Here is a 25253-nt window from a genome sequence, read left to right on the forward strand (position 1 = left end):
TCTGATATGTGTTATATATATAGGATGTTCCCTTTTTCTGATGATTTCCTGCAATTGTATGAATAATGAAGTTAATTATGTATTATCAGGAATAAATTCAGCCGTTTCAATATATAAAAGAACTCTCTCTGCATATTGAGAATCAGTGACTATATTGAGGGGTTCTGTGAAGTCCATCAGTACCATAAGAATGGCATATAGTTCTGCCTTTTGTACAGAACTATATGGACTTTGTACCACTTTACTTAAGTCTCCTGATTATATCCTGCTTTCCCTGCCTCTTTTGCTGGTCTTGGGGCTAATCCAGGGAACTGAGATCGGACTAGCTCCTCCCTTTTTCGGGAATGGAATCGTGTAGGCGTTCCCTGGTTATATGGAACTTTGCAGGAGGGTTTAGGTACCCGCCAGCTAGGGAGGAGAGGGCTGGAGCCGCCTAGGCCTTTGGAATTTGCCCCACGTGAGCGTCAGATATTGGTGAAATTATTATGGCCACTCCACGTAGTTAAAAGGATATTTATTTAACAGCGTAACTCACAAATTAAGGGATAGGTAGGTCACAGGGTCTGGGGAAGGTGTATCGCAATCCAGCGGTGTTCTCTGGAGCTCTGCTGGGTCCATCTCCACCATTCAGCATCCCAGCACCAAGAGAGTGCTTGCCCATCCAGCTTTCGGGTCTCCAGGACCTCCTCTGGCCGCGCCTCGTAGGTGTGACAGTTGCCAGAGTCTCAATGGGGGTTGGAACTTCCAGATCCAAGCTGGAATTGCTACCCACTACACACACCACCACAGTGAGGAATAACATTAATATGGAGCCATTAGAATACGTATGTTTAGTTGGACGTGGTGGTGCATGCTGGAACCTCAGTCAGCCCTCAGGAGGCTTGAGATAGACAGATTGCAAAGTGGAGGACAGCCTGAGCTATGCAGAGAGAGCTTGTTTTAAAATACAAAACCAAAAGTAAAATGAAATTTCAAGTATGGTTTAAACACTATTACAATGTGCAGAGATTGTAGCCATTACTCAGGTAAAAAGACAAAACATCCCTCCAAAATGTCCTCTTTGTGCCTTTTCTAGTTATGTCTTTCCTCCTTGACTTGTAGCATTCTAGTTTAGCTTTGCTGCCTTGGAATTTCAGATAAATACAATCATGTTCTAGGACTCCTTTATACTTAGCTACTTTAAAAAATACTGTCTGTGAATCAATCCACTTTACTTTCTGCAGTTTTCTACAATGTGAACAGATCACAGTTAATTTTTAAAATACTGTTGATGCACATTTGGCTTCCTGGTATCTGGCTATTTTGAATAAGGCTGCTGTAAACCCTTGCATACATTCTTGGTGCCCTGCATGCATTTAACTGTATGCATACTTTACGTGGAATTGCCAGGTCATGGGGTACATATGTTCAATTTCAAAAGTATCTTCTGTTTAATGAAAGCGTTTAAATTGTATACAGCACAATCTGCTAATCTTGAGTATTATTGCCGGTGCTTTTGTGTGTCTTACTGTAGCCCAGTAATCTATTGATAATGGAAATTTCCATATGGTGTCTGGGAGTGTAGTCAAGATTTCTTTTTCCCCATTGGGTATCTGATGGACTCAGTATAATTTGTTGGGAAGTCCCTTCTTTCCTCATTGCCCTGCGGCAACAGCTTAAGTCAAATGTGAACATATGACTGTTCCAGCCCCACCCCTCCCTACACCAGACAGGCTTAGTTATTTAATAACAGGTCTCCTATTTGATAGGATAGCTCATCTCTCCTCCTTCTTACCCTTGAAGGGTTGCTTGACTACTCTTGGCCTCTTTCTAGTTCCTGTAAATTTGGTATCAGTTTGCCAATCTTTTGAGAAATAAACCCTGGAATTGTGACTGAGACTGCAGTGACAAGTCTGGAGAAAATGGACATCTTTAAGATACAGAATTTTCCAAACCACAAGCTGAGCACATGCTTCCACTTACTTAGTCTGCTTTACTCCTTTAAAATTGTTTGTATTTTTTTCTGTTAAAGTTTTGTACAGCTTTTGTATTACTTAGCATATGTTGATTTTTGAATTTTGTTTCACAAGTCGACAGATAAAATTGTGTGTGCTGTGTATGTTTTGGTGAGTGTGTATTGTAATGACTATGTCTAGGTTCTTAGCTACACATTACTTTTTTTCCTTTTTTTTTTTTTGAGAAAGTTTCTTTCAGTGTAGTGTAGTCAGGCTAGCCTAGACTCCTCCTGCAGCCTCAATTTTCTGAGTGTTGGGATTACAGGTATGTGTCATCATATCCAGCATTCAATAGACTTTTGATGTTCTTTAAATTGAATATTAACATTTTCTAATATATGTTGTCAGTATATTTGATTTTTATATTAATCTTGCTTTAAGTAATTTTTCTATATTTGCTCTTTATATGTTTGTTCAATTCTTTGGTGAATATAATTGTATTTTTTCTTTTGAACTATTTAGCTAATTAATCGATCAATTAATTAACATCCCTATTGTACTTCTGAGGGCCTCTGATTCAATTTTGAATGGATGCAGTGATGGTGTGCACAGCTTTTACATATCTTTTTATTGTGTATATAAATAGTATTTGTTGTCCACCAGGATCACAGTTCTTTTATTTTAGATTCTGTGTCTCAACCCTAAGTAATTCAAAGGAAAACATTTACAGTAATCAATGTTTTCATTATGATCACACTTAAGTAAAATTACAATGATACACACAAAATCTTACATTTTAGAAAAATTTTAAGTCATATATAACCTTAGTTTCCTTGTTCTGATCACAAGGAGAAAACTCTTTTCTTTCTCTATGTTTCTGTCTCCCTATAAGTGCTTCCAAGGGACATGAAAGTTGACAAACTCCTTGCACAATGTGAAAAAAAGTTGACATATTAATTTAAAAGAACCCAAATCTATATCCAAAGAGAAATTTTTATAGGTCTTGTATAGGTCTTGTTGAATTAATAATTTATGTAAAGGAAAATATATGTAAGAACCACTGAAGAATTTTGTAAATTTTGCAGAAGCAGTGGGGTGTTGGGACTAGGTATAAAAGCATTTGTCTTAGGTCAAGTACATTAGAAGCAAAGCCAAAGATACTTATTTTTGTTCTTGCATTTTTTTCAGAGGGAGGAGATGCTTTGAGAAAAGACAGTTGAGGCAAGGGGAAGCATTAATTGTTAGTATGTTTCCACTAGAGATTTGATTTTTTGATACCACAGGTCAAGTCTAGAATGAAGATTACATGGCAGTCCCGCCCGATGAGGACGATGAGGTACTTTTGTTCCCATGTAAACTCTGTTATCCAGTTTCACACATGGGTATGGTGGGTCCTAGTCATTTTACCCCCATTTCCCTTCTTCATCCCCCACTAAACCCTTCTTCCACAAGTCTCCCTCTGTTTTCATGTCTTCTTTTTGTGTGTGAGCCACTGAACTAGAACCGCTGTGTGAGCCTGGGTGGGAGACTGTTTGCTGCAGCATGAGCACTAGTTGCTGTGCCATTCTTCTCCCATTAGCCACTAACTAGCAGTGGTCTCTCAGGAAGAGGTGAGGTCTCAGACTTCTCTCCTACTCACGGTGACATGTTGATGGGGCCAATCTTGTGAAGGTCTTTTGCAGATAACCACAACTGCAGTGAGTTCATGGCTGCAATGTCCATAGCAGGCCCAAGATACTGTTTTGCTGCACATCTCCCCATCCTCTGGTTCTTATGTTATTTCTATCTCACCTGCCCAATGTTTCCTGAGCCTTGGAAAGGGGTGATATAGACACCTCATTTAGGGTCAAGAATGCCACAATCATTTATTCTCGGCACTTTGACAGTTAAGAAATTCTTGTATTAATCACAACCCCCTGAAATAAGTATCTTAGATGAAGGCTGAATATCACTAGCCTCAGGTGGTGATCAGGAATCGGATGGGAACCATCTTTTTATATCTGTTTTCTATGGAGCCATGACTGGATAGATAGATATCATTCAGATGAGAATCACTGACCCAAGTAAAGGGCAGATGTACAGGTTGGGAAAGGAATCTGGTTGAGACACAGCAGCTTCTAGAACAGCATTATAGACTTGAAGAACAGTGATGTAAGTAAGTATAAGTAATAGACAAGTAGACTCTGTAACAGAGCAGTGAGGTATGGGAGAGGATAGAGAATCCAGGGTAGCCTGCTCCAGGGCTTGCCTATTTCATCATTTTACTCACTGGCACCAACATTTTCTTTTCTAAGGCTGTTCTGAAACCAGAAAGAAGAGACTGATAATGTAGAAGAAATGGAAAGAATCTCACGATTGGGGATTATGACAATACTGGGAATATGGAATGGGAATGTGTAAGCAGATAGAGTCATTTCAGTGTCCACTAGTTTATTATAGGAGCAGGTTCCTGTTGATGGCGATGGTCAATGTATGACTGTGAGTGGGCCACTAAAGGAGAGCCAAGAAGGGCAGGAAGATGTCATGAAGACGCATAGAATCCGAGGAGTGGTGGGAGCCATTAGAATGGACAGAGAGGTCAAGTGCAGGGGACCAGGGGGACCTACTATTTGGGAAAGGGTAGTACAAGCAAGATAGTCAAAGTGTCCACAAGGGTGCATTGAAGTTAAATGAAGAGAGAGTGGCTGGGGAGTAGCAAGAGTGGGATGGAGCCATCATGGTCACTGGATATGAATGGCTATTCCCAGAGAAGGCCGTGAAATGGCTGCTCTAAGGGGAAGCCAAGTTCCCCCGTAGAAGCAGAGGAAATGTTTCTTAATAGGAGCAGAGGGCAGTTGGGAGTATCTACACAGTGGACAACAGAGAAAAGGTTGCAGAATAAAAGTGGACAGGCATATTAAAGCATGAAATAGTATTGCAGACCTGTAACGTTACTGTATCATTGACATTAGGGTTAACTATAACTAATTAAAAACCCCTAACATTTCCATTTGACTGATGTCAGGGGTAACTATAATTAAACGCTGATTCTTTCTAAACTTTACTTAATTTGCATATTTCTAGTGACAATTTAAAAAGAAGCTAATTAATAACTGCTTTGAAAATGTTTTAAAGGCCATAATAATTTTTTTAAGAAATAAAAAAAGTCAACTGTGAATACTGAGATGGGTCTGTACATGAGCTATGCCTTGAGGATGCATCTCTCAGAAGGTCCTTCAAGTTTGCTGGAGCTACATCGCCATCCCAGGATGAGTTGCTCAGCAACAATGAAAAACCCTCACACCTTTGACTAAGACTGAAGCTGAGTCTAGTCTTCAATGTTTCTCTTATTCTTTTGATGAACTGGTAATGCCAGTTGGGATGTTCCAGGGTTGGCAAAACTGGACTTTGGAGGTACAGTTTCCTACTGAGCTTTCCCCACTTCATAGATTGTTTTCCTGAACCACATGGGGTTGTTGAATATTCATGAAGTATTTAGCATTAAGCACAGTGTCTGGTGCATGGTAGACTCAATAACTGTTTATTGAATGCATTCTGATGGGATTTCTCTTAATTAGTGGACAATTATTTGGGAACAGTGATGGTTGTGTGTGTGTGTATGTGTGTGTGTGTGTGTGTGTGGTGTTTGTGTGTGTGTATGCACCTGAGTGCATGCATATGCCTGATAGTTTGAAGTTGCCTGCCTAGTTTTTTTCTCTTTTTTTTTTCTAGTTCATGCCTTGTGTAATTATGTTCTTTAATCTTATTTGCATTTGGCACCACAAAATAATAAATAGGCTTCATAGAGTGAACGGCTTGTCAGGGCCAAACACAGTTGTTCTGTGGTAAATAAAGCATGCTTTAACTGGTGTCTTCATTAGGCTACATAAACAAGTGGTGCCCAGCCTTGTCTGTGAATCCATCCTAACCACCACCCGGGTGATTAAAAGCTTTAATGCTGGCTCTCACCACAGAGAGGCTTACTCTTTCTAGGTCAGGGCTGGGGCAGAGATGCTTAAGTCCCTCAGAAGAGTTTGATGTATTTCTAAGGCACAAAACTGCTACTCTACAGAGTCTTTCCTCCCTGCTATCATTTAAGAATGAAAGGCCTCTCCTGGCTTGGTCCCCTGGCTCACAGCCATAATTCCCTTGACCTGGCCATTGCAATTCTATCCTGTAGTCCTGATCTGAACATCTGTTTTCAATCTTGTTTTGTTCTCTGGTGGATTTGAATGTCTTTATGCTTGGTTTCTAATCAGAATGTCCAAAGGAGCTTGAAGAAGCTCACTTCCTGTGTATCTGAAGCATACATTATTTGGGTTAAAGTTGAAAAGGCAGTTGGTGATAACTTTAAGTACATGACTTCAAGGCCACAAGGAAAATAGAAGGAATTAAGCTGTCAGTTTTCTCATAAACCTTGTGTGATATTTTTATTAGGGAAATTGTCATTGAGAAACCAAAGGCTGTTTCACTGGAAAGACGAACTGTAATGACGAGGGAGAGGCAGAGAGAGCTATAAATTAAGGACCTCAGCTACTCACTTTACATAGCTTCCTAGTCGCTTGTCCAGCCACTTCTGTACCTTCACAAGCCAGGTAAGTTCTTCCTCAGATCCAGCCTAAGAGCCTGTGTTTTGAGACTAATGATGCTTGAAATAAATATATTTTATTGAGCATAGACGCTTTTTGAGGTGATTTTATTTATTTCATGGCCCAAATGGTCAACGCTGTTTAACTTCTCCATCTTGTTTGATAGTGAGTTAAATCTTTTTATTTCTGAGTAAGGACTTCCTCTAAAGAAACTGAGGCTGAACCTCTTACAGTAAATGTGGGCTGGTGGGATTTCATAGCAGGGATTAGACCTAGAGTATGAGGGCTGTCAGGTTTATTCACTTTATTTTGCTTTGGGTTTCTTTCAAAGACTGTGAAATAAATGCTGAAGAAAACAGTGTATAATTGTACTCTACTTCTTGACTTCCGGTGAATATTAACTGCTCTTTGAAAATTATTTTTTAATTAATAACAGTAAGATTAGCTCATTGAATAAACCCAAAATAATGCGAAAAAAGAAAAGCACAAGAAAAAAACTACACCCACTTAATAATCCATGTCTGGGATGTTCCACTGCCCTTTAGGAGAAAATTCAGTCCATAGTATACTTTTTGTGAGGTTAAGAATCAGGGGTTAGGGGACTTAATATGTTCTGCTATTCTGGATTGGATTTGGATCTGTTGAGAAATGGGAAATGTCAAATTGAATGTGAGGCCAGTGAGGATTCCTGTGCTTGGAGAACTCTCTTACTACAATGTGGGCAGCTGGGTGAGCCGCACACCAGCAGGTCAAGGGTGGGTCTGTTCAGAGAACTTATTATAAGATGTGGAGGTGGGAAGCAGATTCTGACTACGGATAAACAGGATAAACAAGAGGAGAAAACCATTAAGGCATTACCCTACCTCCTGGGGAGACAAAAACTGAAAACTACTGGATGAAGCTAGACCTCCAGCTGACGAATGTCTCCTGCTGTGGGAGCAGAGGCAGGGGGCCAGGCTGCAGTTCTGAGAGGGTCTAAAGTCTCAGTGTTCTGGATAAATGAAAGAAGGTGTGACCACAGCATCAGGCAGCCAGTCCAGATGATATGTTGATTGTTATTGCTGTTCTAGATAGCTTGGAAACCATCATGGACTCACTAGGCACCGCAACTGCACAGTTTGGGTTTGATCTTTTCAAAGAGCTGGATAAAAGAAACGATGGCAACGTCTTCTTTTCCCCCGTGGGCATCTCAACAGCCATTGGCATGATCCTCCTGGGGACCCGAGGAGCCACTGCCTCTGAGTTACAGAAGGTGGGGAGCTTCCTTTGCCTTTCAGGGTTTAAGCCTCTAGTGTTAAAAATGTGCTCATCTTGACCTGGCCAGAAAACAGATGATGAAGCTGTGGAGAGGGTTCAGGTCTGTCAGGGAAGGCCTCTTCCCTCTGATACCATGGTCCTATTTTCTCTGTGATGCTTGGATTCCTTTCAGTGGGAGTGTGATGAGTAGCCTTGTCAAAAGCCATTATTCTCATAGTTAAAGATAGACTATGAAAGACCAAAGCCTCTCTCATCAGCAATGTAATTTCTATTTGGTCTACCTGACATATCGAAGATGAAGACCTAAGTGAGTCCATGACTAGATTCCTCTGAAGAGATCAGTGAGCAACCTAGACATTTCCCTGATTTGTCAAGGAGATGATGTTGCCTGTATACCCTTGAAAAGACTTTAGTGCCAGCCTTCCCTTGGCTATGGGAAATTTATCTCCATTCTGACAATAATGACAATGTTTTCTCTCTACCAGGTACTTTATTCTGAAAAAGGCACAGGAAGCTCCAGAATAAAGTCTGCAGAAAAGGAGGTGGGTCACATTTTACCTCCTTTAGTGTGACTACATTTTAGGTGTAAGATCGATGTAGAGGAGTCCCAGGGAAAGCATAAGGAGTAACACACCTCATCTACTATCAGGAGGAGGTAACACACCTCATTTACTATCAGGCAGTAGTCACTGGAGCCAAATAATATTTCTAGGCATATTAGTTCATGTTCTGCTGCTATAACAAAGTACTAGAGTCTGAAAGCTTTATAAATAAGAGCCTACTTATTAAGTACATTGTTTTGGAGGTTGAGAGTCCCAGATTGTCTTTATGTATTTGGTTTCCATAGAGAGTCTTCTAGAATGCATTATAATGTAGAGGATTAAGGGGATGAACACTGGTGACACACAGAAGAGGAAAAGCTTGTGGGCTGGTCTTGCTTTGTAAAATGTACCCTCACAAGTACTAACTTACTTTGGGAGATTACCATTAATCTCCTCTGAGGGAAGTGCCTTTGGTGATCTAATCACCTTCCCTACTAGGTCCCTTAAGTGTCTCACCACCTCTTAACATCGTTATACTGGGGTTATACTCTTAGAACATAAACTCCTAGGAGAAAAACCACCTCCAATCACAGCATTTGGACTGTATACAAACAGTAAATTCTCAATAACAAGAAGAGATCACAACTTTAACAGACAAGTCACCATGAATGCTGGCACATCAAAAGGTTTTGATAATAGCTTTGGAGTTATGGAGAACTGGGTTAAGTTTTGGCCTGGGCATGTCAGAACTATGGGACTTTGGCAAGTAATTTGCTTTCTTTAGTCCTTTGTGACATTTCTGATAGAATCATCTAGATCATACATTTAACTCACCTAGCACTGGTGGGAGCAGTGAACAATATTATTGCTAAACTGAATTAATATCTTGCCCCTCCTGCTAATATTTCCTTAAATACTATCAGCACAGGAGCGTTGGCCATCTTCCAGGTCTAGTGTTATGGTATCTCTTGCTTGGTCTTACCAAATACAGGGTGGGATGGGGTCCATTAGGTCCATTAGCATCTGGAGGTGATCAGGGCTCTCAGAAGGGCACAATTGCTCTGACAGTAACCACAACCCAGTACTTCTCATAAAGTCATGCTTTCAACCTCCCAACATCATAAGCTGTTCACTTCTAATCCCACAATGCTAGGTTATCTGGGTGGCTCAGTTTCAGTTGTGGACTTGGGTTTCCTTCTCAGAGATTTTTAACTGAGTTAGGTCAGGTGGCTGCTCCCATGAGCACTCAACTGAGACATGTAGTGACTTCTAGAGTACTTCCCCCTTTTAGCACAATAGTCTTTTTAGCACAATAGAAGGAAGAACCTTCCTGAAGGTTACACAAGGAATCTTCCCTGGGACCGATGCCCTTATCCTGGGTGGAGCGCTTCATGACTGGGTGGAAGTCGCCTCTCAGCTTTGGGCAGGTATAATTTGCCCTCTTCTACCATGAACCAGTTCTGTCCCCCAGGAGTTTTTGGGAGCTGAAGAAATACAGAGTAAAGGTACTGACTGAGACAAGGATATTGGGGATGGAGCATATTCCAGAGGACTGCTAACCCAATATCCTTATTAATAAATGAATAAACAGATGAGCAAAGTCCAGTGACAGGCTTGATAAGCACTACTTGAGTATTCTGAACCTTTCTGTTCTGAAGTGGTACTAAAATCTCAAGACTATGTAGGAAGATAGAAGGAATAATGTAATGAGTACCTCTCCTAGTGTGAGAAAAATGTCCATTCCCATTCCTTGATGCACTCCTTAACTTCCCTGAACATAAACCTTCTCTCTTGAGAGTGGAGGCTCTGTTCTCCAGACGTAAGAATTCATTATCCCAATGCACTTCTTATTTTGTTACAAATGGCATCTTTTGCCATCATCCCTTGCAATGCGGTTAGTTTTGGACCAATATTGTAGTCCCAGTGGGTTCCATTTTACAGCTGTTTATTTATTTGTGTGTTAATGGGCCTTCCTTCCTTCTTTCCTTCTTATCGCAAATAATGTGCAAATTACCCCTTTACACAAGTCTTCTGGTTTGCCTGGGTTGTGGGTGGTGTTCAGTCAGGAGAGCACTTAAAATGCATCTGACTTGACTTGAGATATGCTCAATATTTACTATATTTCAGGGGCATAGTATGAAATATTCATATAGAAATCATTAATTCTATGTGTTGTATGTTGAAACAATATGATATCTAGCTTATATGAACATACGATTTTTCTTGTATTTATATACTGAAATGACATTCTAGGTATTTTGGATTAGGTAAAATATTTTTAAAATTAATTTTTCTTTATTTTTATTTGTCTTAAAACAGATTTTTTGGTTGTGAGCCTAGCCTTTAACGGCTGAGCCATCTCTCGGGAGGCAGAGACAGGCGGATCTCTGTGAGTTCGAGGCCAGCCTGGTCTCCAAAGCGAGTTCCAGGAAAAGGCGCAAAGCTACACAGAGAAACCCTGTCTCGAAAAAAAAAACCAAAAAAAAAAAAAAAAAAAAAAAAAACCAAAACAGATTTTTTGAACTATAATTCATGTATTCTGAAATTTACCTATTTCAGTTGTGTAATTCAGGGGTTCTTAGTAAGATTACAGAATTGTGTGACCATCACAATCACATTTAGAACATTTTTGTCACCCTAAAGGGATCCCCATAGCCATCGGTACTCATCCCCATCTCCCTTTTCCCTGCCTCCACTTAACGTTTCTCCTTCACCCTCAGGCCCTAGAAAGTTCTTACCGACTGTCTGTCTATACTAGACACTACTTAAAAAAATCCCTCTGTCTGAGTATAAACACATGTCCTTTGACCAGCCTTTCCCCCTTGATTTCTTTCCTCCTACGTACCCCACCTCTGGGAAACAGCATTTTATTCTCTCTTTCTGTGCGAACAGCAATTTTAGGTTCTCCACATGAGTGGGACAAGGTGGAATGTGTGCTTTTTTATGCCTGGCTTATTTCATGCAACATAGAATTCTCCTAGTTATTTCATGTCATCTCAAAGGACAAGATTTTTTTTTTTTTGGTTTTTCGAGACAGGGTTTCTCTGTGTAGCTTTGCGCCTTTCCTGGAACTCACTTGGTAGACCAGGCTGGCCTCGAACTCACAGAGATCCACCTGGCTCTGCCTCCCGAGTGCTGGGATTAAAGGCGTGCGCCACCACCGCCCGGTTTAATTTTTTTTTTTTTTTTTTTAGGACAAGATTTTTTAATGGCTGAATAGTGTCCAATTGTGTGTCTGTGAATGTGTGACATATTCTTTAGTTACTTACCTACTTTTTTAACCTTTCAAATGTAATTAGTGGGGAGCTTGTATTACATGTGAGGTTCACATCTGTGTACAAATGTTAATAAAAATTAATTGTTACCAAGTTGTTTGCTAAAAGGACTGTATCGACACTTATCATTATTAATAGTGATTATAGGTTTATTTCATAATTTCATGCAACTGTCCAAAGACATTAAAGCTTAAAATCCCATAGCCTTACAGCCCTGGGGCATCTGTGAGTCTATGTACTCTGTCTCTGTTTTTTTGTTTGTTTGTTTGTTTCTAATGGTGAGCATATGACTTTTCTATGTCATTGAAACGGGTTTCATTAGTAGAATTTCTAGTGGTAAATCTTTTATTTGTGCAATAATATACTTAGTCATGATATTTTAAAATTAAACACATTTGGTTTACTAATATTTTGTTAGTTTTAAAAATGATATAAATGATGTCAAAAATGTTTTACTTGCACATTTTTGTCCAGTTTTAGTATCAAAATAACACTAGACTCTTAAAATGAGCTTATTACATATTTTAAACATATACTATTTTATCAATTCTTCAAAAGTTTCACACATGTATACAGTGTGTTTGATCACATTCATCCTCCCCTCCCCAAGTCCTCTTAGGTTACCCCACCTCTTTGTCCCCCCCCAACATTCATATCATTTTAAATAAATTTAAATAAGCCACAGAGTCCCGTTTGTGCCGCCCACACACTCCCGAGTGTGGTGCCATCCCCTGGACCATTGTGAATCAATCAGCTGTCAACAGCTTCTGAGCTAGAGGCTGGGCCTCCTGAGCCCCTCCCATCTCTTTGCTGGAACTCTGACTGGCTTAACCTTGAATGGGTCTTGTGCAGGCAACCACAGCTATTGTAAGTTCATGAGTACGGAGGTCTTATCATGTCCTGAAGACACGTTTGTCATGGTCCTTCCCAACCTCTGGCTTTTAAAATCTTCTGTGATGGTCCCTAGGTCCCATTTATGACAGAACAAATATTCTTTGTACTTTGACCAGTGATTTTTTAAATTATGGATGCATTTAATTCAGAAAAGCATCTATTTATTGGGTAGAATTTGGGTTAAAACTATCTTGGCCATTGCATTTTCCCCCTTTTAAAAATGTGATTTAGGTTTTTATTTACTTAGGGGATTTCTTTTTTCTTTTCTTTTTTAAATGATTATTAAGAGATTTTCTATTCATTTTACATACCAACCACAGATTCCCATCTCCTCCCTGAACTGCTTAGTGGATTTCTTATTAAAGAGTTGTTTTGAAGCCTGGTGGTGGTGGCGCATGCCTTTAATCCCAGCACTCAGGAGGCAGAGTCATACGGATCTCTGTGAGTTTGAGGCCAGCCTGGTTTACAGAGTGAGATTCAGGACAGGCACCAAAGCTACACAGAGAAACCCTGTCTCAAAAACACCAAAAAAAAAAAAAAAAAAAAAAAAAAAAAAAAAAAAGAAAAAGAAAAAAAGAAAAAGAAAAAGAAAAGAAAAGAAAAGAGTTGTTTTGACTCCTTTCTCATTTCCCTTTGTGTCTAGTCCATGGACAGAATATTTTAACCTTAATATAGTCTGGTATTTGAAATTGATGAACACCTAACATCTAATGCTCTACTCCTCATGTCTGCCTTCCCTTTATGTACCAACAACACAGCTTAACCTCTTTTTTAGATCATATATTCATAATATAGTTTTTATGCTTAAAAATTCCCTACCAGATTGAAAAGTGATTTATTTACTACAGGATTTTATGTTTTCTATATATTTTCTGTTATAAGACAGTTTTATATTTTCACATTTTCTATGGTTACTTATAATCTTTTCATTTCTACTTGAAAGGCTCCATTAAACACTTCTTATCAGGTCCTCTCCTTTTATTTAACTGGAAAAGTCTTAATTTCTCCTTTGCTTTTGACAGAAAGTTTTACTGGATATGGTATTCTTGGTGTATTCTTCTTTTCTTTACATTTTAAATAGCATACCAATCCCTTCATAACATTTTTTTTCCCCTGAGAAATGTCACTCTAATAGATGCTCCCTTGTATGTAACAATCGTTTGGTTACTCTCTAGGCTCCCTTTGTGTGACTTTGGACAGTTTGGTTATGGTGTGTGGCTTCAGAGGTCTTTGTAGCTTTGTCTTGGATGGAGATCTTTGAGTTTCTGAAGGTCTGTACTTGTTGAGAGCCAGGCTGATCGAGACTTTCTCAGAGGCCCAGATGGAAAGGAAATGAGCTCTGTCTCTTTCCTCCCTTCCCCCTTCCCCTCCCTCCCTCTCTCTCTTCCTTCTTTCTGTTCTTTTGTTGAGACAGGGTCTCACTATATATTCCTAGTTGACATGGAACTTCCTATGTAGACATGCTGGCTTTGAATTCACAGAGATCTGCCTGCGGAGATTAAAGACAAGCACCACAATGCCAAGCCTGGGATATACATTTCAATAAAATTGTTGGAGTGCACAGAATCTGCTAAACCAGCAAGTATACAAAAACACTTTTCTGGGGATGGTCTTCGAGGAGCTTGTGTGTGGGATGGAGCTGGAGATTGTGAGCTGCTACACAGGCATTTCTTGTGTCTACTTTGAGCACCACTACACGGTTCAGTGCACAGGTCCCTTGTTTGTGTCCCTCCTGTGGTTCCCCAGAAGTCAGAATGCTGGAAATACTTCACTCTTTTCTTTCTCTCTTCTCCCTGGGGCCTCATCAGGAGTGGGCTCACCTCTGCAGTCTCCATGCTGTGCTGTTGGAAGGTGCTGTGGTGAGTGAGTTCCAAGGATTTTCCTGCTGGTTTCAGGGAACTCTGCTTTACACTCACTTAAGGGTTACAGGGACCTTTGAACTGGTTTGGAAAACTTCCCAAGGTGGCTTTGTTACCATGAAGTCTCTTTGTGGGGAGGCTTGGACCGCCTATCCTGCCATATTGCAGGTGTCGTTCCTTGATGGTTTCCTTAGTAACACTTTACATGTAGTGGATTTTGTCACACTGTGTGAACTCTGCTATATTTGAATGACTATATAGCTGTGTATAGAATTATAGGTCTATATTTTTTGGTAGTCATTGAAAGATTATTGTATCATATTCTAATATTACTATTGGCCACCTGGTTTAGATGACATCCTTGGTAGTGAGCTACCACTATTTTTTTCATTTAAAAAATTTTACCACTATTTGTCTAGTTATGGATTTCTTTTATTTACTATAACTTTGATTAGCTATAATTTCTAAATAAAAACCAGCACACTTTCAGGAGTCGTTTATCTTTTATCCACTATGTGTGTCCCAGAGACTGAGCTCATGTCATCAGGTTTGTTGGTGGCAAGCACCTTCTCCAGAACCACCTTGCAATCCTTTCAAGAGTTTTTTTTACATAAAATAAGATATAAAAATGGTTCTGCACCATAATTTCTAATATTCTGTTGATAAGCTCACAAAGGATTTCAGTTTTCTTTATCTAATTTAACTATTTTTTCTCCTCAAAACCCAGCATTCATGACTAATTAAAATTTTTTATTAGAAGAACTTATACTTTTCATTATTTGTGAAAATTCTCAGTCATTAAGTTTTTGAGTAACATAACTTCTCCATTTTCTTTGTAGTTGCCTTTTTAAAAATGCCAGAACTATTCTATTGCCCAGATTTCTTAATGTCAGGGATATTTTCATCATTTTTTGTCTTTGGAATTTGGAGGCAGTTGTTTAGAGTAATCTTCAGGTCACTAACTCAACACTAACAAACAGCACCAACTAGCTATCTAACCATGCAGTGAACTTTAATTTAAATGTTAATTAAATATTCATTTATAGGAGCTTTAGTTAATCTAAGCTGAAAAATATAGACAAGCATTTGTTTTTTAAACATGTTTTCTTCTCCCTTTTATTGAAAAGAGATTATTTTCTCATACAATATATCGTGATTACCATTTCCCCTCCCTCTACTCTTCTAAGTTCCTCTACATCTACCCTTCCATCTGGGTCCATCTCTTTCTGTGTCTTATTAGAGAAGAACAGGCTAAGAGATAATAACAAAATGTAACAAAATAAAATATAGTAAAATAAAATAGAATCACCACATCGAAGTTGGACAAAGCAAACCAACAAAAGGAAAAGAGTCCCAAGAGAAGGCACAAGAATCAGAGACCCATTTGTTCACACACCCAGGTGTAGTCAGAAGTTTTCCTATGTCCCGCCCGTTCTGCAGCCACTCAGACCCAAATAAACACACAGGGGCTTATATTAATTGTGAACTGTATGGCCATTAGCTCAGGCTTATTACTGACTAGCTCTTACACTTAAATTAACCCATATTTCTTATCTATGTTTAGCCATGTGGCTTAGTACATTTTCTCAGTTCTACCTTGTCATCTTGCTTCCTTGTGTCTGGCTGGTGACTCCTGACTTTTTTCCTCTTTCCAGTATTCTCCTTGGCTGCTCCCTGCCTCCCACCTATACTTCCCACCTGGCTACTGGCCAATCAGCATTTTATTTATCAACCAATCAGAGCAACACATATTCACAGCACACAGAACCACATCCCACAGCACCCAGGAGTCCCATAAAAATACCAAACTGAACTGAAAGCCATAATTTATATGCAGAGGACCTGGTGTAGACCTGTGTTGGCTCTGAGTTTGCTTTTCAGTCTCTGTGAGCTTGTATGAGCCTTGCTCAATTGATTCAGAGGGCCTTGTTCTCCTGTTGTCCTCCATCCTCTCTGCCTCTTACACTCTTTCCATCTCCTCTTCCTACGGTTGTCTAAGCTTTTAGAGGAGGGATTGGATGGAGACTTCCCATTTAGAGCTGAGTGTTTCAAAGACTCTCTCTTTGCATAATGGCCAGCCAAGGGTCTCTACATGTGTTCCCATCTGCTACAGAGAAGCTTCTCTGATAATGAATAAGGCACTGATCTATCAGTATAGCAGAATGCTATTAGGAGTCATTTTATTGTTCCTCTTTTAGATCAGTAGTATTTGGCTTTACCCTAGGTCTCTGGGCTATCTTGTCTCTGATTCTTGGTCACCCAAGTGTCAACTATGGGTCTATTTTGTGAGTGGGCCTTAAGTCAAATCAGACATGGTTTGGGTACTTCTACAAGTTCTGTGCCTCCATTGCCCTAGCATATCTTACAGGCAGTAGAGATTGTATGTAGGTCAAAGGTTTTGTGGTTGAGTTGGTGTTTACGTTTCTTTTTTTGGTAGCCTGCAGAGTATCTTCCCACACTAAGGACACTAGAATACAGGGGTGAAGTTTCCATGTAGACACCAGCTTGACTTCTCCACATTCAATGATTTGTGTGGTTGTTGTCCTTGGCAATTGGGCCCAATGTCAGTTTGCAGAGAGCACTCCATTGTCTTGGCAACAGTCTATATTGTTTGGGAATTTCCATAGGATGCCCTTAGCCAAGAACTAAACTGAATGCAGCCCAGTCCTGCTACTGGAAGCCTTGTTTGGTGACAAGTTATGGCCAGTTGGGACTCTGTCTCCTCCATTATTGCAGACCTCATTAGGATAGCCTTCATGTATTTTAGGAAGTTTCCACTGTAATAGGTTCTCATAGTATCCCTCAAATGCTCCTCAATTCAGTCTGTCTCTCCCTGCATTCCCTCCCACAACCCTATCTCTCCCATCTCCACCTGATCCTCCTGTTCCTGTCCACACACATCCCCAGTCTACTTGTAAAATCTTCTCTATTTTCCCCTCTCAGGGAGATCCATGTGTCCCCCCTATCCTTTTCTTCTGTACATAACCTCTCTCAGTCTATGGAGTAGAGGATTATAGGTTCTTTATCCTTTATTTAATGACTAATATTCACATATAAGTGAATACATGCCATATTTATCTTTCTGGATCTAGGTTACCTCACTTGGGGTGAATTTTCCAGTTACATCCATTTGCATGCAAATTTCATGATGTCATTTTAAAAACAGCTGAGAAATACTTTATTGTGTAAATGTACTTTGTTTTCTTTATCTATGTTTCAGTTGAGAGACATCTAAGCTGTTTCCAGGTTCTTGCTATTATGAATAGTGTTGGTATGAACATAGTTGAGCATGTGTCCTTATGGTATGATTGAGCATTCCTTGAGTATATACCCAAGAGTGGTATAGCTGAGTCTTGAGTTAGATCAATTCCCAATTTTCTGAGGAACTATTGATTTCCATAGTGTCTGTACAAGTTTCTACTCCCACCAACAATGGAAGAGTGTTTCCCTTCTCTATTTAGACCTTACAATTTTTTTTAAAGACTATTTTCCCCATTCATTCTACATATCAACCACAGATCCCCCTCCCATCCCTCCTCCCACTGCCCGCCCAGGAGCTTCTCAACCCACCCTCCATCCCCTCCTCTAAAGGGTGAGGGCTAGACCTTACAGTTTTTAATTGGATTATTTAGTTTGCTGATATCTAGTTTCTTACGTTCTTCATATACTTTGTATATTGGCCCTCTATTGGATGTGGAGTTGGTGAAAATCTCTTCTCATTCTATAGGTTGCCATTTTGTCTGATTGATGGTGTCCTTTGCCTTACAGAAGCTTCAGTTTCATGAGGTTCCACTTATTGTTTATCTTAGTGCTTGTTCTATTGGTGTTCTGTTCAGGAAGTTTTCTTCTGTACCAATGTGTTCAAGGCTATTTCCCACTTTCTCTTCTATTCCATCCAGCTTATCTGGATTTATCTTGAGGTTTTTGATGCACTTGAACTTGATTTTTGTGCAGGGTGATAGATGTGGATCTATTTGCATTCTTTACACACAGCCATCCAGTTTTTACTAGTATCTTTTTGTTGAAGATGATGTCATTTTAACATGTTTTTAAGGATGGACATTGTCTAGAAACATTTTCCTGCATGGGAGAGCTGATGTGAACATCTAAATGTTTGTGTATGTGTTGTGGCTGTTTGCTGTGTTCCCATGAGTGTGATTTGGGGCTTATTTGTTCACAATGTATAATTTTGGAACATGATCTTATACTTGGTTGATGATCTTGGGGATACAGTGAAGCCTGTGGTGTATTGATGATCTTCAGGACACAGTGAAGCTTGTAATGTAGTCAGTTTTGTGATGAAGATACCTTTTTACTTCTGGAATAGGATCTTGGGATTTTACCAACTCCAGGCCATTACCAAGATAGTATAAACTAAAACCCCAAACCTGTTTGAAAACAGGGTTTTCTTCTTTTGCATTATTTGTAGATCAGCTTAGTCACAAATGACTCATTTGGAAATTAACGCACATTAAACTCTTAATTCCCAAAGGGTGTGATGCATCTGACCTGTTTACTGCATGCCCCTACTAACCCAAACAGCCAGAAGCTCATTGCTAGCCACTTAAAGTCTCCTAACAGCAAGGAGGCAGCAAAGGTCAGCTCCATAGATAGCGCCAGAATAGTGAGGACGTACGCTTTCAATTCAATTCAATTCAATTCAATTCAATTCAATTCAATTCAATTCAATTCAATTCAGTTCAATTCAATTCAACCCATGTATTCAAACAGTCATTAATTATTTGCAAAAGTTAGCTATCTATTATTTTTTCTGGTACTGTGGTAGGCAGTTGGGGCATGATAAATGAAAATAAGAGGCACAATAGAGAATTAAATAAACATTTAGACATCACATTGTACAAGAAAATGGCTTTTCAGTTCTCATGTGGAATCAGGAACAGACCACTCATTTCAAAACTAAACAGCCTCTCTCCACATCGTCTGTGAATTAAAAAACTGGAGCCCACTCACCAGGTCATGAGACAATGTTCTGCTCTGTTCTAACGAAGTGTTCTTGCTCACTCAGCTTTGCCACACAATGCCCACAGCACACAACCAGAAAGCTGGTGTACCCCACAGAAGATACCCAGAAGATTTTGATCTTTTTTTCAAAAACAGTGACAAATATCACTTTAGTTCAATTTGCAGCTCTGATAAATTGCTTACTCTGTGAAGAGTCACTTTTATTATTCACCATTTGAAACAGAAATATCCAAGTGTTAGTGGAGAGGAATTATCTGGGGGATCAATTACATTTCTCAAGTGTTTAGAGTCTGTGGGTAGATAAGAACCAAACTGTGAAACAGTCTTACATTGAGACCCAAATATATAGCTGGGTCAGAAAAGAAAGATCTGTGGGACTGAGGCTGCTGGAGATTTCTTCGTGAAGCTCAGATTGGGCATGACTTGTATTTGGGTTTGTAGAAAGCCAGATGACACACAGGACCAATGGACATTTCTATTTTTCTCTCAAATTTGCTCATCAGAGGGACCCTAGCTACACCCTTTTGGAAGGAAACCTAGGCTTGCTTTTGCCAAGATAACTCACTGAGTTTTTGTCTTGATTTTGAAGATTGAGAAGACAGAAGAAATATATAATCAATTCCAAAAGCTTTTGACTGAAATAAGCAAATTCCCTAATGATTATGAATTGAAAATAAGCAACAGGCTGTTTGGAGAGAAAACATACCTCTTCCTTCAAGTAAGTTCTGCTTTGTCTGCCACACGCATGTGTGCTAGCAACAAGTAGCCAATATCCCTTTTAGGACTCAGTCCTGGGGCCATGCTGCCAAGTTGGCTGCTTGTCGCGGCCCTGTTTTTCTGGTCTCTCTGGCCTGCTCTCCAGACATGCAGCTGCTCTCTGAGACCAGGGAGCCTGTCCCCAGCCTCTGCTTTGATTGCATTGCACCTGCATGACAGTGGAGTGAGAACCGTTTTCCCAGGACCTAAAAATTCAAATTTTGACAGTGACTTTCCTAATGAACAGACACATTTATAAAGAGGTGTTTGTACTTGATACATAAGTTCCTCAATCTCTTTCTATTTCTTCCTTATCTCTCCTAAAGAAATACATAGATTATGTTGAAAAATATTACCATGCATCTCTGGAGCCTGTTGATTTTGTAAATGCTGCAGATGAGAGTCGAAAGAAGATTAATTCCTGGGTTGAAAGCCAAACAAATGGTAGAGTATGGATGGGTTTTTCACCAAAAAGCATTTTTTGATTACCAGCTATGACCAAAGCCTTGGGCTTGAGGCTGCATAGATGCCAGGTGGATGAGCTTCGGGAAGAGCTAAAGATGGGTACAGGCAAGGCTGGGCATAAAGTTGGAGAGGGTACTGCAGGGGATGGGATGGCCTTAGCATCTGTGCAGAGAAGCAATGATGGGGAATTGTTTGCACAGGCTGCGAATCACACTACCTTTGCAGTTCCAAGGCTGGTATCATGCTTGTCTTTAGCTTATTCTTTGTATAATAGACTTTCTCTCTGAGTCTGGAGCCCTAAGTGCATATGGCATAGAGAGTTTCTACTCTGTTTGTTAGGTGAGGCACACATAGCTCTTCCACCAAGACCTGTCTGCTACCTACAGCTAGGGTCACTAAGGCTTCTTTCCCACTTGAGCATCTTGTAGGGATGATTAAATCTTCAGACACTTCCACAGTAAAGATTTGAGGACTATCTCCCCATCCTTATCTTTTATTGTTTTAAAGCAATGTGTACTGTAACTGCTTTTCACACAATGGTTTCTTTCTTTTTTTTTTTCTTTTTAAAGTTTATTTATTATGTATATAGTGTTCTGCCTGCATGTATGCCTGCACTCCAGAAGAGGGCATCAGATCTCATTACAGATGGTTGTGAGCCACCATGTGGTTGCTGGGAATTGAACTCAGGACCTCTGGAAGAGCAGTCAGTGCTCTTAACCTCTGAGCCATCTCTCCAGCCCCCCATCCTTATCTTATTATTTTCTATGACAAATAAATTATATTAGAAATATTAGAGAAATATTAAGATGGAAATACTCTTTGGGGAGAAATAGGTAATATCTACTGTTTTCTATTACCACTATTAATGAAATTTGCTGTGACAGTGAATATTTGTATTTTATCTACAGAAAGAAATAAAACAATGAGAAAACAAGGGTTTTTTGAAAGGTTGGCTGAACAGAATTTTTCAGTATTTAGTGTAGTGTGAACTGAACAAGAATTAAAAATGCAAGTTTCTGGGACTGAGGAGATCCTTGAGCAACATGAATACCAGAGTTCAGATCTCCAGAGCCTATATAAGCACTGAGCACAGTGGTGTGTGTGTGTAACTAGCACTGGGAGGTGGGGTATCACAGGCTGGAGAGAGGTGGACACTTGCTGGCCAGCTAGCCTGCTTGAACTGGTGAGTTCCTGGTTCAGGGAACATCTTTGCGATTGAGGAAGACGATTTGATGTCAGACTTTGGGGTGCATAGGTGAGCACTCCTCTCTTACATGCACTTTTAATTCTGTTTCTTATAAATAATTTCTGAATCACAGGTGAGGACTTTGTTGGATAGACAAGAGTAATAGCTAAAACAGAGTGCTTAAGACATACCAGGTAGTGATTACAGGTCCATACATATTAAACCACTTATTCATTTCAACAAACTCATGAGGCATGTTATATTTCTATTTTATAGATGTGGAAACTGAGGCACACATAGTGTAGATAAGTTGCCTAAGATTCCTTAGTTGATAATAAATACAACGGCATGGTAACAGAGACAATCTGAGAATTTCCCTGCCGAATCTTCCAGCAAATCCTTGGTGAACAAGGCTCCTCGAGGGTTAACAAGATGTTGACTTGGCTGCAGTGTTAATGTTTATCCAAGGCCACCTGAATCCATACCCGCCACACACATAGTTTGTGATTTGCAAGACAGACCAATCTTTTCTGTTCCTCTGTTTTCAGAAAAAGTCAAGAACCTGTTTCCAGAAGGCTCTTTTAACAGCTCCACCAAGCTGGTGCTCATTAATACAGTTTATTTTAAAGGCTTGTGGGACAAGGAGTTTGAGAAAGAACATACCAAGGAGGAGGAGTTCTGGCTGAATAAGGTATGGTCCTTTATCTACATGGTCAGCTTACGCCTGACATGTGCAATCTAAAGTCATTTGGCAAAATGCTTGTTCAGTAACTCAGGGCTCTGGCACCACTTAGGTTGTATTATTTTCACGGGTTACTTGGGCGCCGTGTGATTTTGGTCTTGATGTTTTTGTCTGTCTGTCTGTCGCAGAACACAAGTAAACCTGTGCAGATGATGAGCCAGTGCAGCTCCTGCAGCTTCACCCTCTTAGAGGACCTGCAGGCCAAAATTGTGGGGATTCCGTATAAAAACAACGATCTCAGCATGTTTGTGCTTCTGCCTGATGATATAGACGGTCTGGAGAAGGTAAACCTTGGCATCTCCTGTCTGATACCATTTTTAACATTCCGTATTGCATCCCTTGTACCTGAGGAGCCTGGGAACAGGGCTTCTGAACAGAATTTGAAGGCTGGCTGTGCCATGTGAGGAGTATTTCTCACTCTGCAGTGGCTACCAGCTAATCTCCATTGAGAAATAGACTTATTGAGAATAACTGGAACACAATTGTGGTGAGATGAGCTAAATGAATATTTTAAGTTGTATCGGGATGGTTCTAAAGAGTCCCTACCATTCTGAGGAGTCATTAATATCTATGAACTCTTTGCCTGGAAAATCATGTATGCATGCGTACAGAGCTTTTGCATGCAATTCAGCAAAGCTCTTGGATTTTGCATTTCTTCTTTTGATCATTATTCTTTACTTAGGCCCACCCACTTTCTTTTCAAAATGATGAGGCTAGCGTTTTGTATTCTGACACCAGGAATGTGTAGCTTCAAATACTTATTCTTAAAGTTGTTTCCCAACAATAAATCTTCACAACTTCCTTGTTCCTCAACATTCTCATCTATGAAACTGGCCTCTGTGAGACTTGCTACGTGGCATTTTCCTGTGACTAGGGAAGTGCAGCCTAGTATATGTGGAGGGCATAGAAGGCACTCAGTAAATTATAAATTGGAAATATTTTGGAACAACATGAAACATGTATTGGAACATTACACACACACACACACACACACACACACACACACACACACACACACACACACACACACCCTGATACAAAAACCTCTTTCTGGACGTCACTGAAACGAAGTGATTCAGAAGGAGAAAACTGACTTCCTTGGTCAAATCAGCAGTTCCAACATTGACTACAGTAGGGTGCCTAGTTTGAAATTCATAGTAATTGTTAATTTCTATTTGCAGAATTTATCAGCATATATTAGAATGCTTCATACATATTAGATGTCTGCAAGGGGAATGGATAATGTTGACTGTTGTATAACACATAGCAACTTGACTCAGTGTTATCTAACTTTATCAGTTTATGAGAGACACTTGGTGTGAAGTTAAATACATATAAAATAGATATCCACTGTGAACACATATATTTATACATATATAGAAACTAGAAGAGAGCAGGAATTGAAATGCAGAATTTGAAATATCTTGTTTTTAGTTTGAAAAATCCACTTCTTGCTATGTATAGATAATATAACAGGGGAAAATACACTAGAGAATATAAGACAACAGTCTTTTAGGTAGACAACAGACTGAAATGGAAATTCTGCATTTGTTATTAAAAGTAATAATTTTTCTGGCTCGCTGGAGCCAGTGTGAGCTTTTAAAATGTTCCTGGATTTCCCTTTACAACTGTAGATAATCGATAAACTATCTCCTGAGAAGTTGGTAGAGTGGACCAGCCCCGGACACCTGGAGCAAAGAAAGGTGGACCTGCGCCTGCCCCGCATGCAGGTGGAGAAGAGCTACGAGCTGGAGGCCATGCTGGAAGCTATGGGCATGCGCACTGCCTTCAGAGAGTGTGGGGACTACTCAGGCATGTCTGCACGCTCCGGGCTGCACGTCCAGAAGTTCCTGCACAGATCCTTCATGGTGGTGACCGAGGAAGGAGTCGAGGCCGCTGCGGGCACTGGCATGGGCTTCACGGTCTCGTCAGCCGCAGGCTGCGAACTTGTGCACTGTAATCACCCGTTCTTGTTCTTCATCAGGCACAGAGAGTCCGATAGCATCCTCTTTTTTGGCAGGTTTTCTTCTCCCTGAGATGATCAAGGGAGGACATGGCTCCATCAGGCAGCGCTCGGGTTGACAGACCATGGGATTCATACACGTGCTTTAGAGGCGCTCCGACCTCAGGCGCAATGGCAGCCTAATTTGAGGCCGGTCAGCTCCAGCTCAGTTCGCCCCTGACTTCCCTTGAAGGTCCATCAGTACCAGGAACGTTTTTTGTTTTTTGTTTTTTCTGCACTGAGGGGAAAAATGCATTCTTTTCCCTCCTTTTTTTTTTTTTTTTTTTGATAAAGAGTATGGACTCTATGGGGAGCTATAGGTTCATCCACTTCTAGTATTTTGGCATATTATGACACACAAGTAAAATAAAATAATAATTTACTCAATTAATGTGTTTCTTTGTTTCCTTTCCTGATAGATACTGGGGACCTGTACTTAGGCAAGAGAATTTAGAAACTGTCAATGAAATACAAGTAAAACGCCAGGACAAATTAAACAACAGTGCTCAAGGCAGAGAGGTTCTCTTGTTTCCTCTTCATTCTGACAGTATATCCCCCATGTTCGTTTTTAGAATCATTTTGGTATTAGAAATAATTGCTAAGGTAAGTGTACCTGATCAGGCTTTGGAAAGCAGGTATTGGACTATCATTTAGAAGAGTGATCCTTTTCTTTCTATGCCTTCTTTAATTTTCCTGTTGGATTCTTGAGGGATGTCTACTGCCAGATGACATTTTCTTCTTAAAATTTTTTCTTTTATTTTTGAGATTATAATTTAGCATTTCTCCCTCC

At 39.9% G+C, this 25253-nt stretch overlaps 1 protein-coding gene across 1 annotated transcript; it reads left to right on the forward strand.

Annotated features, from left to right (window-relative positions):
• The first annotated feature begins 7576 nt into the window (after positions 1–7576).
• Positions 7577–24850, forward strand: Serpinb13 (serpin family B member 13). The gene is made up of 7 exons (XM_006993691.2): positions 7577–7754; positions 8245–8301; positions 19902–20030; positions 20395–20512; positions 22268–22410; positions 22590–22745; positions 24096–24850. The coding sequence occupies exons 1-7, from the start codon at positions 7590–7592 to the stop codon at positions 24495–24497; spliced, it is 1170 nt and encodes a 389-aa protein (XP_006993753.1). The 5' UTR covers positions 7577–7589; the 3' UTR covers positions 24498–24850.
• Positions 24851–25253: the final 403 nt, after the last annotated feature.

The sequence above is a fragment of the Peromyscus maniculatus genome, chromosome 11, assembly GCF_049852395.1.
Source record: "Peromyscus maniculatus bairdii isolate BWxNUB_F1_BW_parent chromosome 11, HU_Pman_BW_mat_3.1, whole genome shotgun sequence".
In the NCBI taxonomy this organism is placed as follows: Eukaryota; Metazoa; Chordata; class Mammalia; order Rodentia; family Cricetidae; genus Peromyscus; species Peromyscus maniculatus.